Source organism: Heterocephalus glaber, unplaced genomic scaffold, assembly GCF_053883595.1.
Source record: "Heterocephalus glaber isolate CG9 unplaced genomic scaffold, H.glaber_assembly_v1.0 deba00001577, whole genome shotgun sequence".
Taxonomy (NCBI): Eukaryota; Metazoa; Chordata; class Mammalia; order Rodentia; family Bathyergidae; genus Heterocephalus; species Heterocephalus glaber.
In genome coordinates this window covers 31,551,891-31,564,354 of record NW_028258358.1, presented here as the reverse complement: position 1 = coordinate 31,564,354, position 12,464 = coordinate 31,551,891, and the positions used below count along the sequence as shown (strand labels likewise).

At 39.2% G+C, this 12,464-nt stretch overlaps 1 protein-coding gene across 9 annotated transcripts in view; it reads right to left on the bottom strand.

Annotated features, from left to right (window-relative positions):
• Mbnl2 (muscleblind like splicing regulator 2) overlaps positions 1–12,464 on the bottom strand; it is a 153,215-nt gene that overhangs the window by 38,728 nt on the left and 102,023 nt on the right. For all 9 annotated transcript variants that reach the window (XM_004870848.4, XM_004870844.4, XM_004870849.3 and 6 more), the window contains 2 exons: positions 5,548–5,748; positions 2,623–2,886 (listed from right to left, as the gene is read on the bottom strand). In XM_004870848.4, the coding sequence (XP_004870905.1) occupies positions 2,623–2,886; positions 5,548–5,748 (465 nt within the window). The remainder of the gene's footprint in view (positions 1–2,622; positions 2,887–5,547; positions 5,749–12,464) is intronic.

Sequence of the window (12,464 nt, the reverse complement as noted above, 5' to 3'; positions counted from 1 at the left end):
TCATCTTATACCCCAGTGGTGTGAAATGGCCATTGAGATTCAGGATGTACCAGCTGTAGGTCCTGTCACTCTGGCCATAGGGAAAGCCACCAAAAGGACCTTTAAGTATCCCTGCCCATTAGATATGATGTAGAAGATACTCTTTTCTCTCTTGTCCAGAAATATGAGAATTGGTACCTATAGGCATCCACAGCCATGATGTATATTATGGAGAGAAGCTGACCTAACTGCATATAGTTATCATATCAAGAGAGGCAGGGAAGAGACAGATGAGAGACACCACCTGGATTTCAAGTTCCTGGACATAGCCATTCCTGAGCTTCATTTCTCCTTTCCCCTCTTTGAAAGGCATTACATGATCTAGTAATATCCAACTTTTTCATTTAAGCCCCTTTAGTTGGGTGTTTGTCTCTTGGAATTTGAGTTGTGACTAGACTTGGGAACATCCAGAATACCTGTGGTTTATATTATGGTTGATAATGTGAACCTTATAGAAAAACATGTTCTTGGTGCTCATCAATACACCAATGAGGAAAAGTTCTAGCTGGCCTGCAAAAAATTACAAAAAAACAAAACTTCTCATAGAATGAGATCTTCACTAAATGGATGATAAAATTGATTCCACATTGGACAAAAGTACAAAAGACTCCTTGACACTCTGAAGGTATTGCTTTTTCATCATCTTTGAGTCAACAGTAGACTTTCATCTTATTATCCTTTCTTTTTGTTCCAAAGTACAACAGGTTTTAGAAACCTCTTTTTTACTAGAACTCTAAAAGGGTGAATTTATGTATTTTTTTACTGAGCTCTTATGTGGATGCATACATGACCATGCATATAAGAACTTAGAAAATAGTATAGTGACCAATGGCATAAGAGGAGGAACTGAGGAAAGAACACCAAAGTGGCAAGATCTCTGAGAAAAGAGAACAAAACTGAGACAGATGAAGGACCTTCTCAAGATGCTTGGTGATAAGCTCAGATTAGAAAGATTTTTATGACTGAAAACTCCACAACAAGTTGTGACTCTATCTGGCCAGGCTCTGTTCCTCTCTCTCTGTAGCCCTATTATTTATCACAGGTCCAAACCTTTCTAAACATTCGTAAATAGAATGTTGAGTGATGATGAACTTGTTTGTATAAAGCTACCCTTCCACTTTGGTCAGTTGTCAGGGTATGAGGTCATGGTTACTAGCTAGTTAGAATTATGTGTTTTTAGATGAGACCTCTAATCTACAAAGGGCTATGTATCCTGTTTTTAGATGACACCTCTAATCTACGAAGGTCTATGTATCCTTCCCAAGGATACTGGCCACTGAGTTCTTCATAACGCAGTGGGTCCACCTGGCATTCCCATCACGTCACGGAGCAGTGGGAGGACTATAATTATTGCTCTCACTGAACTCTAACCTCACTGTGTATGTAAAAATCTGCCTTGTTTTTTCTACTCTGTAACTGCTTGATACAAGGCAGGACTCGGCATTCTGAATGAATGAATGCACAGTGAGTTTACCAAAATAGACTTCTGGTAAGGCAGATCTCAATTAAAACAAATTAATTAGAAATACCTGTAACTTAGTGCAAAGGTTCTCCAACTTTGATGTGCACTGGAATCACCTGAGAGGTTTAAAAGAAATGCCACTTCCCAAGTCATACCAGACAATTAAATCAGCAGCTTTGGGAGAAGGAATCAAAATGTCACATTGTTTTGCAACCCCAAATGTAGCTAATATGAGAAGCAGTGTTCTAGGCATGTGCTTCTCAAATATTAAAAGTGCACGCAAAAATACCTGGGAATGTTTTCAAATTCAGATTCTCATTCCCCAAAGTTTACGGTGAGACCCAAGATTCTGGAGGTTTAACAGGTGCCTAGGTGATCCTAATGAAGCTTCTGGTGGCTTTGGGACCTTTGGTCCCTCTGGGATGTTGGGGCTGTAACAGCTTCCTAGGTGATAATAGTGCTGCTGCTGCTGCTGGTCTCTAAGGGACAGGAAGGAGAATCAAGGAGGCAGGCCTGGGTTCAGAGCCCTTTTGTTTGTTTTAGCATCATCCAGCACCCTTCCATTTTCAACTGTTTCATGAATTTCTGTTGTAATAAAATGGAATTGGGGGTTGGGATGAACTGCGGTTGACCAGTATTGCCCATTGTGATGACCTGGGGGGGGGGGGGGAGAATAGGAATAAGAAGAAGGCAGCCTCTTCGGCTGGGTCACTTGTTGCTAGGCATCGCTGAACGCCATCTCTCTGCTGTGAGCAGCTCATGGCTTGCATTGCTGCGCTGCAGCGGCCTGTCTTTCCCTTGCTGTCCCTGAACCTCGGTGCCCACCTGCTTATTGTTTACAAGGCCCCAGGCTCCCTTCTTAGGAGGACCCCAGGTCGGTCGTGCAGTGCAGGCTCACAGCAGAACTGGATGTGAACAGTGCTCACAGACCGCATTGGGTTCCCTGCACCTTAGGGATTTATTTATTGTGCTGGAGAAGGAAAAGGAAGGGAAAACAAACAACAAAAAGGGGAAAAACAACAACAAAACTTAGGCAGCGGAGCAGCGGGAATAGCAGCCCTCCACGTGTCCCGAGAGTCCGCGCTTGGTGGCGGCGCGGGGCGGCGAGTCGCCGCACTTACCATGACTGTGGCCGCGGCCGCGGCTGCCTGGGCGGCCACCGCAGCTTGGTTGGCTTGGTGCTGCGCAGCTTTGATTTTGGCCTGCAAGTGTGCAGGAGGGTGAAAATATTTGCATTTCTCCCTCATGCAACGCCCCTTTATGTAATCCATACAAACGGTTACGGTGTTGTCGTTTGTGTCGATCATGGTGCTGTCTGCGGGGTGTGCGAAGCGGCAGTCGGTCTCTCCCCGGGCACAGTTTCCTCTCTGGAACTCCCTGCATACCTGGGACAAGGGAGAAGAGCGCGCTGCAGAGGAGAGCGGCCACCTGGCAGGGGCGCTTTTCCTTTCCGAGCAGGAGGTGGGCTTTTGTGTCACTGAGAACACAATTTTCATTATGGAGAATTCACATAACCAGAATGACCTGTGGCAAACCAATTTGAATTTTGTTTTGCCTTTTTTTTTTCTAGGATGAATATCGAAATTGAGAAAATATTGTGAAACCTGTAGTTTAGCTAAAATAACAAAGAAAACTCAATGAAGCTTCCATTGTCCCCAAGTAGCGTATCAAATTCTCTCCCCTCTCCCCATAGGCACACACCCTTCACCCTCCTGCTCTGGCAATCACTCTTCAGATGCAATAGGATTTGCTGTTGTTTTGGTTTTGCTTTTGATTTTCATAGAGGAATAATTTCAACTCCACAGAGTGTCCGGAGGTGACATACACGCTATTCCTTTCTGAGGCCTAAGAGTGAGAGGCTTCTCAATGCTTCTGCTTCTCCCATCTTCTCCCTGCTCTAGGAGGGTAACTGATGCCAACAGTCATCAGTCACAGGAAACTACCATCTCTAAGACGTCAGGAGTTCCTCTGTAAGGTCACTAAGTTATTTTTGACAGCCCCAAAAGAACACAGAAATAAAAGATAAAAGGTGAGAAATATGTTAAGAGATAAAGTCTAAGAAATAGAGGGAAGTAGAATAGAGTTACAAGTGCTGATTTTTAAAATCTCTTTAATTCCTAATTCTCCTAATATCTTAAGTAGGTAAAATTCTTCATCCTTTGGGAATTTTGGAGGATCAAGATTTTACTATATAAAAATATGCTTTCAGAATGTGAAGAGTATTCTTCATTGCGGCCTGAATATAGAGAACATAAAATAAGATAAATAACATACATATAGCTTACATAATTCTTCTCTGCTTATAAATATCATTAGCAGGGGAAAATTGCTAGCAGAATTGTAAGTTATTTTGTTTTAGGATTCAATTCCACTGTCAACACATGTTAAGTGGTAGTTCATATCTTAATTATCTGTGACACTGCATGAAAGTTCACTAACATAAAATTCAAGTCTTATGAGAGTCAGACATACTTGGGAATATAGTTTCCCTGATCAGTGGCCTGGTGAGGTCAAAGGTTAAACAGGACAAGCCACAAAGTTGTTCATTATTTCCTCCTACCTTGGGAGTTCCATCTTTAGATCATAAAATATACAAAGTGAAAATTACTAAGATGTTCACACAGATTATGAGGAAGCCTTTCTCCATAAATGGAATGATTCCTGTCTGTTACAGAGTCAGGTGTAGACAGGCATTTACCAAGGGTGTCTGGGCACAGCTGACATCATTCCTGGTTTGAAATGGACTGAAATCTTCTCTGCTAGAGTCGCGAATAATTTTTAAATATGTCTTTGTCTTCCAGCCCTGCTGGGAAGGACGATTTGTTCCTAACTCCTCTAATTTAATTTGGTTTCTGCAGCAGACACAAACTGAACACTAACGCGTCTTTGGCCCCAGCAGGTGGAGCCCAAAACACTTTTCCAGTCCCAGAGGTCTATTCCATGTTCTCCGGAATAGGCTAGGTTTCCTCAAAATAGTAATGATTAGTTTACATTCTCTTTATCTAGAGATCCATATACTTCAGATAGAAGCTGAGTAAAAGAAATAAATCTTTAAATTTGCAGTTTGACATTCTGAATTGTAAAACATTCACAGGATATTAGGCAGCAAATATTTTGTTGCCCTTAAGGTTTATTGAATTAATATTTAATGCACACTGGAAGAATAGTCTGTAATGATCCAACATTCTAAGGATGCATAGATCACCTAACAACTTTAATCAATAGTGGAATTAAAGGAGGTCTTTGAAAAATCTATCTGAATCTTTGCACATACAAAATGATCTTATGACTATCATAGCAATATTGTAATACTGTTACTGGATGAATTCTCTAGCTCTGATTAGAGAGAAATTTTATTCAATAAAGTGCAGAAAGGTTGCCTTAATTTATACCTTAAAATTTATGTTTTATAAATGTATGAGCTTGTTTTTTTGAATTTTATAGAACACTTGAATTTAAGTTCAAGAAAATACTTTGATTAATAACTAAATTTACCCAGCCTCCAATTCCCCCTATTTATGAGCAAAACCACCAAAGCTGATATTCTGGAACATACTAGAACAGCCATACTTGTTCTTAAAATACTGAAATCTGATTACACCAATTGGTTAATATTGTAATCGCATTTACTGCTGCCCTGAGTACTCCCCATTGCCATGCCTGCTGGACTCTTGACCATTACCAGAACTTTCTAGAATCTAGTAACCATGAATGCTGGGCATGGCAGGATGCTATCGACTTGGAGCCATCTCTGTGGCTTGTCTAGTGACTGGTTCAGTATTCTGATGGTTACCAAATATTTGGTCCTTAAGCACACATTCTATACAGCTGATGTCTGCTTGTATCAGTTATTATTTTTCCATAGGCTAATTTTCTTTATACTTGGCATTAATTTCAAGTCATGGAATTAAGAGTGCAGAGTTACTGGACAAGTATGCATATGTGGGTGTATGGCTTTTTTGGAAGACTGAATGATCTCAAACATTCTCTTACATAATATCCTTCTACCATAAATTCATCTCAAAACACAAACATAATAGAATTACCTCCAGTTTGTCAGTCCTGAGAAGTTTCTGAGTTGCAGTTGAGCCCGGGACAGTGACCGGTGGACTTCCGGGAACAATAACAGGCGTGGTGGGCAGAATTTCCGTTGGGACTAACCCAACTCCAGGGGTTACAGGTGCTAGGTAAGGAGCAAAGCTAATAGCCGTATTTGTCCCTATGGCGGGACCTACAGGAAAAGTGGGCTGTTAAAGGAAGACAACACAGGGAAAGGATTTCTTTAGAATAAAACTTTGAGAAATTACCAGTGTTATTAGAGCAAAATTTTAGAAAATTACCCAGTATTATTTGAGCAAAATTTATTCATTTATTCATTGCATATGATAATATTTGTGTTAGCTGCATAATTCAATGGTGAACTGTAAAAGTTGTTAAACATTCTTTTGTTTTGCTTAAAAAAAAACAACCAAAAACCACACAGATCCTTCTTTTCCAAAACCATGCAAAACATGAGAGAACATAGAAATCTAGTTACAAAGAACAGATTAAACTTTTGTTCCTATGAAAGTATTCTCAATAAAAGAAAATAATATTTCATTGTAATTATTCATCATTCCAAACTGCTTAGTTTTATAAAACTTGGGCAGAAAAACCTATGGAGAAGAGAGTGATTAACTTTGATTTCTCTTACATAGTTCTGAAAGGGAAAAGAGTAAAAATAATCCTTTATTTACCTAATTTTCAAGGTGACCAAGTTTATACACGTTCAACAAGTAAGCTTACTTAGGATATTATTTTCCTCAGTCTCACCAGTATGTTTCCATTTCCATCACTAGCATATATCTTCCCCAAATTCTTGTGCAGTTTTCATGTAGACCTACTATTTTTTGGCTTTAGCTCAACTATGTCTCAATCCAACCTCCTATTCCTGAAAGGCTGGATGGAAAAGGTTGAAATTTTCAACTGACCAATTTCTCAATTGGGCATTAAAAATTGGTTTGGTTTCCTAGATCACAGAATCAACACAGCAGTGGTAAGTATCTAACACCTTATTAAATATGTTCTCTATTCCTGTAGTCATCATCCAGGGATAAGGAGAAATATGCTAGTGAGTTGATGAGATGATTACATTTAAAAGCTCTACCAATTAATATGAAAATAATTATTCCTTTCAGAAAAGAAATCATGAACATTTAAGAGAACAACAAAGCTGATTTTTCTTTAAAGAATTATTGTTTAAGAAATTAAGATGTTGAAGATTTTTCTCTGAATAAATTTTACGCTGAATTGGGCCTGAATGGATCTTGTTTGTTTGTTTGGGTGAGTTTTAGTTATGGGTGCTTTTTCACCTATTTGTTTTCAGGACAAGATTTCAGATATTTGCAATCATATGTTAATGCAATTTTCTAACACTGAACTATGCCTTGCCTATGAAATGCTACTTCTGTATTTGTACATCATGGGTAACATTCTCATTGTCTATTTGTGACTCCAAATGGGTTGTTTAACATATGGCAAAAAGAACAATCTATGATTAGTAAACACATTTTCCTTTACAACAATGATAGAAGAATCTCTCTTAAAAGTGATCATCAGTAAATTATTGATAGTTTGTATAGGTAGTTCCTGGAGAGACTGAACATCTTCAATGAAATGGCTGAGGTCTGAAAGATGATTTTAATGGCCTTAGAGGGCTGCTGCTCAGTCCTCCCTTGAGCAGCTCTTATATCTTTTATGGCTCAGACATAAAATTCACTTGGGAGAAAGTTGCAACATGAAGTCTCAACATGGGAAGTAGATGGCAGGATATTTTTCTCATTTGAATTTCTACAAAATTTTGTATGTGTACATTACCCACTTGAGTCAAAATTATAGAAAGATGCAGTTTTTTCAGTAATGGTTTTATAATTTAATACCACCGAAAACAATGATTTAATAGTATGTAACTACATAACGTGAGAATTTTTCCCAAAATCAATTCGAAAAAGTCATAAATCACAACAGCTCAGGAATTCAATGAGCCAGCTATATCGGAAAAGCCCAGGAGGAATTTTAAAAATAGAGATAAATGCTAATGCAACAGGTCTAGGCAAAGACCTTGACATTTGCACTAAAAAAATTTAGTACGTGGTCTGATGTGTGGCCACTTTTGGGGACCCCAGCCATTAATACGTTACTTGTATTAAGTAAGTAATTTAACTCAGAGACTAGTAACTGAAGTAAATATTTAGAGAAAAGAGCCCTCTTATCTCCACTTTGATTTTCTGTGGAAACAGATTCCTAGCTTTCCCTTCCCTTGGATCACTATGGTGACATAAACACAGGTTGTACCTTCACTGTCGTAGTATGTGAGACCACACAACCCACTCCCCAAAACCCTTTTGAATATCAGTAAATCTATTTCAACTAGCCAACATTTGCCTTCAAAAACATATATCATTCGTTCATCTGACTGAAAGATCTAAAATGAATGTTCTAGTATGTTTTATTGTTGATGGCTATAACATAGTTCATAGATAAATAATGCTATTTAAAAGTAAAAATACAGCTGGGGATTTAGCTCAGTGGTTTCGCCGCCTGCTGCGCAAGCTCAAGGACCCGAGTTCGATCCCCGCTACCAAAAAAAAAAAAAAAAAAGAACAAAAGTAAAAATACAGATTTTAAATGCAGAGAAACCTAAGTTCAAATCCAGTGCTCTGTCACTTACTCATTTTTGGTCCCCTGGAAAGGAAATTAACCTCTCTGAGATTTAAGGTTTTATTTGCAAAGGAGAAGCAAAAGTACTTAGCTTAAAGAATTCTGCTGGACAAGATGCCATTTCTATTCTACTTTACATGGTCCAAACTCAATAAAAAGCACTATCAGTAGTAGTTGAAACATTACCATTAATAAAGATTTTTGCCTAAAATTATTCAATGCATTTAAAGTGGAGTGTAATCAGCACAGCGATATATTAACTAGAAATATAAGACTGAACTAAACTGTAGCAAATTTCTTTTCTTCATTTTTGAAATATGAGCTGAGAAAAAAAAAATATATATATATATTTTTTTTTTTGTACTGGGAACTGAACTCAGGACCTTACGCTTGCAAGGGAGCCATGGTGCCACTAAGCTAAATCCTTGGCCTGAAAAGAAGTATTTTCTATCATGTAAAACTGAACAATTAAAGTTCATAGGCCTACTGAACATAGATTCAATTAGATGCTTTCCTTTTTTATATATAGTGTTTTTCATTGAAGTTGATTAGTAAAACAAATACAGTCATGGTAATTTACTGTATTTTATTATGGACTATAGTTTCATAATTCATCTGTAAAAATTCTGGTATTTTCAAAGCATTGTTCTCACACAATGTCTTCTTTAATTTGAATATCCGAAAAAAGCAAGGTTGACAGCAGGAATTATGCAGACAGCAGGTGAGAGGAGAGTAGAGGAGAGATACTGAGAGGATAACCCAAGGTCAGTACTGCTGAGGCAGAGTCAGGGCAAAGCATCCACAACTTCGGGCTTCCTGTCAGGGGCTATGTTCACTGCTACATTTGGATCTGAAATGTCTCCTGAAAGCTCATGTATCAAAGGCTTTCTCTTTAGTGCAGCAAGGTTCAATTGGATTATGATCTCATGGATGGATTAATGCATTGGTGGCTTTATAGCTTACTGGCCTATTGGGAATTGGTCTAAACTTTAGGAGGTAGGGCTAGTCGGAGAAGAAGGTCAGTAGGGACAGGCCTTTGAAGAGTGTATTCTGTCCCTGGCCCCTTCTCTCTTTCTGCTTCTGGCCACCCTAAGGTGAATAGCTTAGCTTGGCCTCACCAAGTGGTCCCCGCCATGATGTTCTGCCTCGCTATGGGCCCAGAAACAATGGAACCAAGTGACCGTGGGTGGGAACTTCTAAATCCGTGGGTCAAAATAAATACTTTCTCCTTTTTAGTCCTGAGGTATTTTGTCAGGCAATAAAAGCTGAGGAACTCATCCACTCTTCGTACTCCTACATTTTGTTTCTTAAAACAAAAGAGGGTGGAAAATACACCTCAATCCATCAGTTGCCTAGATGTTTTTGGACATCTAGAGAGAGGGGTGCATATCCCACACCAGGTTGAGCCTCTACAGATGGGATACTTTAGACCCTGTTGCCTTGGAAAAATGCCACTAGGTCCCAGAATAAAATGAATCTCATGGGATGATGTCAAGGCCAACAACAGATCCAGGTGTCTGAATTTGGTTCATGGTTAGCAGCTGAGAGGAGAGAAGGGCACCTCTTTTCGATGACACCATCCTGAAAACAGAGCATCTCCAGCCTGGACTGAGCCTGCAGTTCCTGCACAAGTGCTGCTGCCAGGCTGTCAGAGCCAGGAACCATTTGGTCCCTGTCATCTCTCAGAGGTAATCTTCAGCTGAAGAGGCCAGAAGACAAGATGTGCAGAAAGCCTTCGTGAAGAAAATCACTTCTGAAATTCTGGTCTGGTTGTTTCCTCCCTCTGTTCTTCACTCCACCACCTGTGTTTCGCTCCCCCATTTCCCTTTCTCTGTTTTACTTTCCCAGTATATCAGTGGGTCTTGGTTTCCCAGAGTTGGATGGAGACCAGAACACAACAGACATTACAGGTTACAGTCAAGGTTAAATGTTTAAGCCTTGGCCTGAGGGACATAGGAAAGCACTGAAGGATCATAAGTGAAGGAGTAATAAGATCCTAGTTCTGTTTTAAAAAGATTCCTTTGATTGCTGTATGTAGGATGTATTGGATTAAGGCAAGAGTGGAACTGAGAAATTAGGGAAGGAAATGCTTAGAAGGTGTTTTGAGAAAAGGTTGATGGTGGCTCAGAAGAGGGTGCTAAGAGGTAGAGAAATGGATTGATTTGAAGGCAGTTATGGCAGGATTTGCTGAAGAACTGCATGCCAGAGACCGGATGGGAGAGCCAGCCAGGTTTCGGTTTGAGATCATGGGTTGATAGTGCCACTTACTGAAATGGGAATTCAGTGGCATAAAGACGTTAGTTTTGAACATGTCAAGTTCATGTGAGAAATTTAAAGGAAGGAGGAGATAGGAGCTGGAGGCTCAGAGGAAAGGTTTGGATGGAAAGATATATTTGGAGGTTTTCAGCCTGCAAAATGATTTAAAGAATCAGGGATAGATGAGACCATGAAGGAGAGGACAGATAGAAGTATCTAGCCTGCGGACTTGACTTACAGCAGAGCCATGAAATGAGCAAAGGAGACAAAGACAAGAGAGGCTCAGAGAGAGAGACGGGTTTAACAAAGAAGAGATGGAGTACATGTGTGAGTATCACTAAGAGGGTGAATTTAATTGTCTTAGTCTTTGGGGGTGGTTATAACAAAATACTATTACCTGGGTGGCTGTTAAACAACAGAAATTTATTTCTTACAGTTCCAGGGGAATCCAAGGTCAAGGCACTGGCAGATGAAATGTATAGTGAGGATCCACAACCTGGTTCATAGGTAGCCGTTTCTGGCTGTGTCCTCTCAAGGCAGAAGGACATCTTATCTCTTACTCTAAGAGCACTAATCCCACTCATGCGGCCTCCACCCTCTTGACCTACTCACCTCCGGAGGCCTCAATTCCAAACACCATAACCTTTGGGTTTAGGATTTGAAACATGAATCACAGGTAGACATAGACATTCTGGCTATAGCAACAATAAAGACTAAGAGTGAGCGTTGTGGCCACTAGTTTGGTAATACGGAGGAAACTGGGGAGAAATTTCAGTAGGAATTCAGGTGTGGGTGGATGGAAGGAGTGGAAAAATGTCCTTAATGCTTTTACAGAGTTTTAACTTGGAGAACTAAAAGTGATTCTTGCTGCTCTGTTTATTATTTTTCTTAAGCAATTTCTGTATTTATTCAGTTGCTTGTACTTTTTGTAAACAAATCACCACAAGCGTGTAGACTAGTTTATTCTACACTTCCATAGTTCTGGAGGTCAGAGGTTCAAAATCAGTTTCAGTGGCTCAAACCATGGTGATGGCAGGACCACACTGCCTCCAGAGGCTCTTGGGAAGGTGTGTTCCTTATCGCTTCCATCTTCTGCTGGTTGCTGGTGTTCCTTGGCTTGTGGCCACATCACTCCAGCCTCTGCCTCTGTGGACATGGTACCTTCCTCCTGTCTGTGCCAAGTTTTCCTTTGCCCATCTCAGAAAGACACTTGTGACTGCATTAATCCAGGAGGACAGAACTGTCTCAAGATGCTTAAATTAATCACATCTACAAACACCTTGTTTCCATATAAGGTGACATGTATAGGATCCAGGAAACTCTTGAGGCCAATCAATATTCAGCTGAGTACACTGTGCTAGGGTACTACCATTTCTGAAATTCTGAAGTGATTTGTTGGTAGAGTTGATAGTTTTTAGACTTGTCACATTTTTTGTTTTAATAATCCTTGTAATTTAAAATCCTCTACTGAAATATTTAAACTTAACATTCCTTTTTTTTTTTGTAGAGAAATGGTGATTATTAACTTCTATATTTGAGACAAATATGTAAACATGACTTTCAATAGTTAATGGTAAGAGTGGAATTTTCATATTAACACTGCTGCCACTGAGTACTGGGGTCAATTCTTATTAATTCTGAATAAATAGGAAGCGTCTGACTTAAGTGAACGAGACACATAATGTCCTGTTACTATGCTGACCTTGCTGGATCTAAATTTATTGCCAAAGACATTATTTAATATGCATAACTACATTATTTTAGCATTTGAGTAATTTAATACCATAATTTATATGTGTGTATCAATAAAAGAAAACCATAAATTATATATATATATGTTGTTTTAAATAGAGACAGAAGAAATAAGAACCAAGGTAGATTATGTAAAGGTACAAATTTCCAATGATGAATGTCATTATATTGTATACCTAAATTATACCAATAAAATTAATTTTTTAAAAAATAGAGCCAGAAGGATACATATATTTGAGACCTCCTCCAGGCAGCC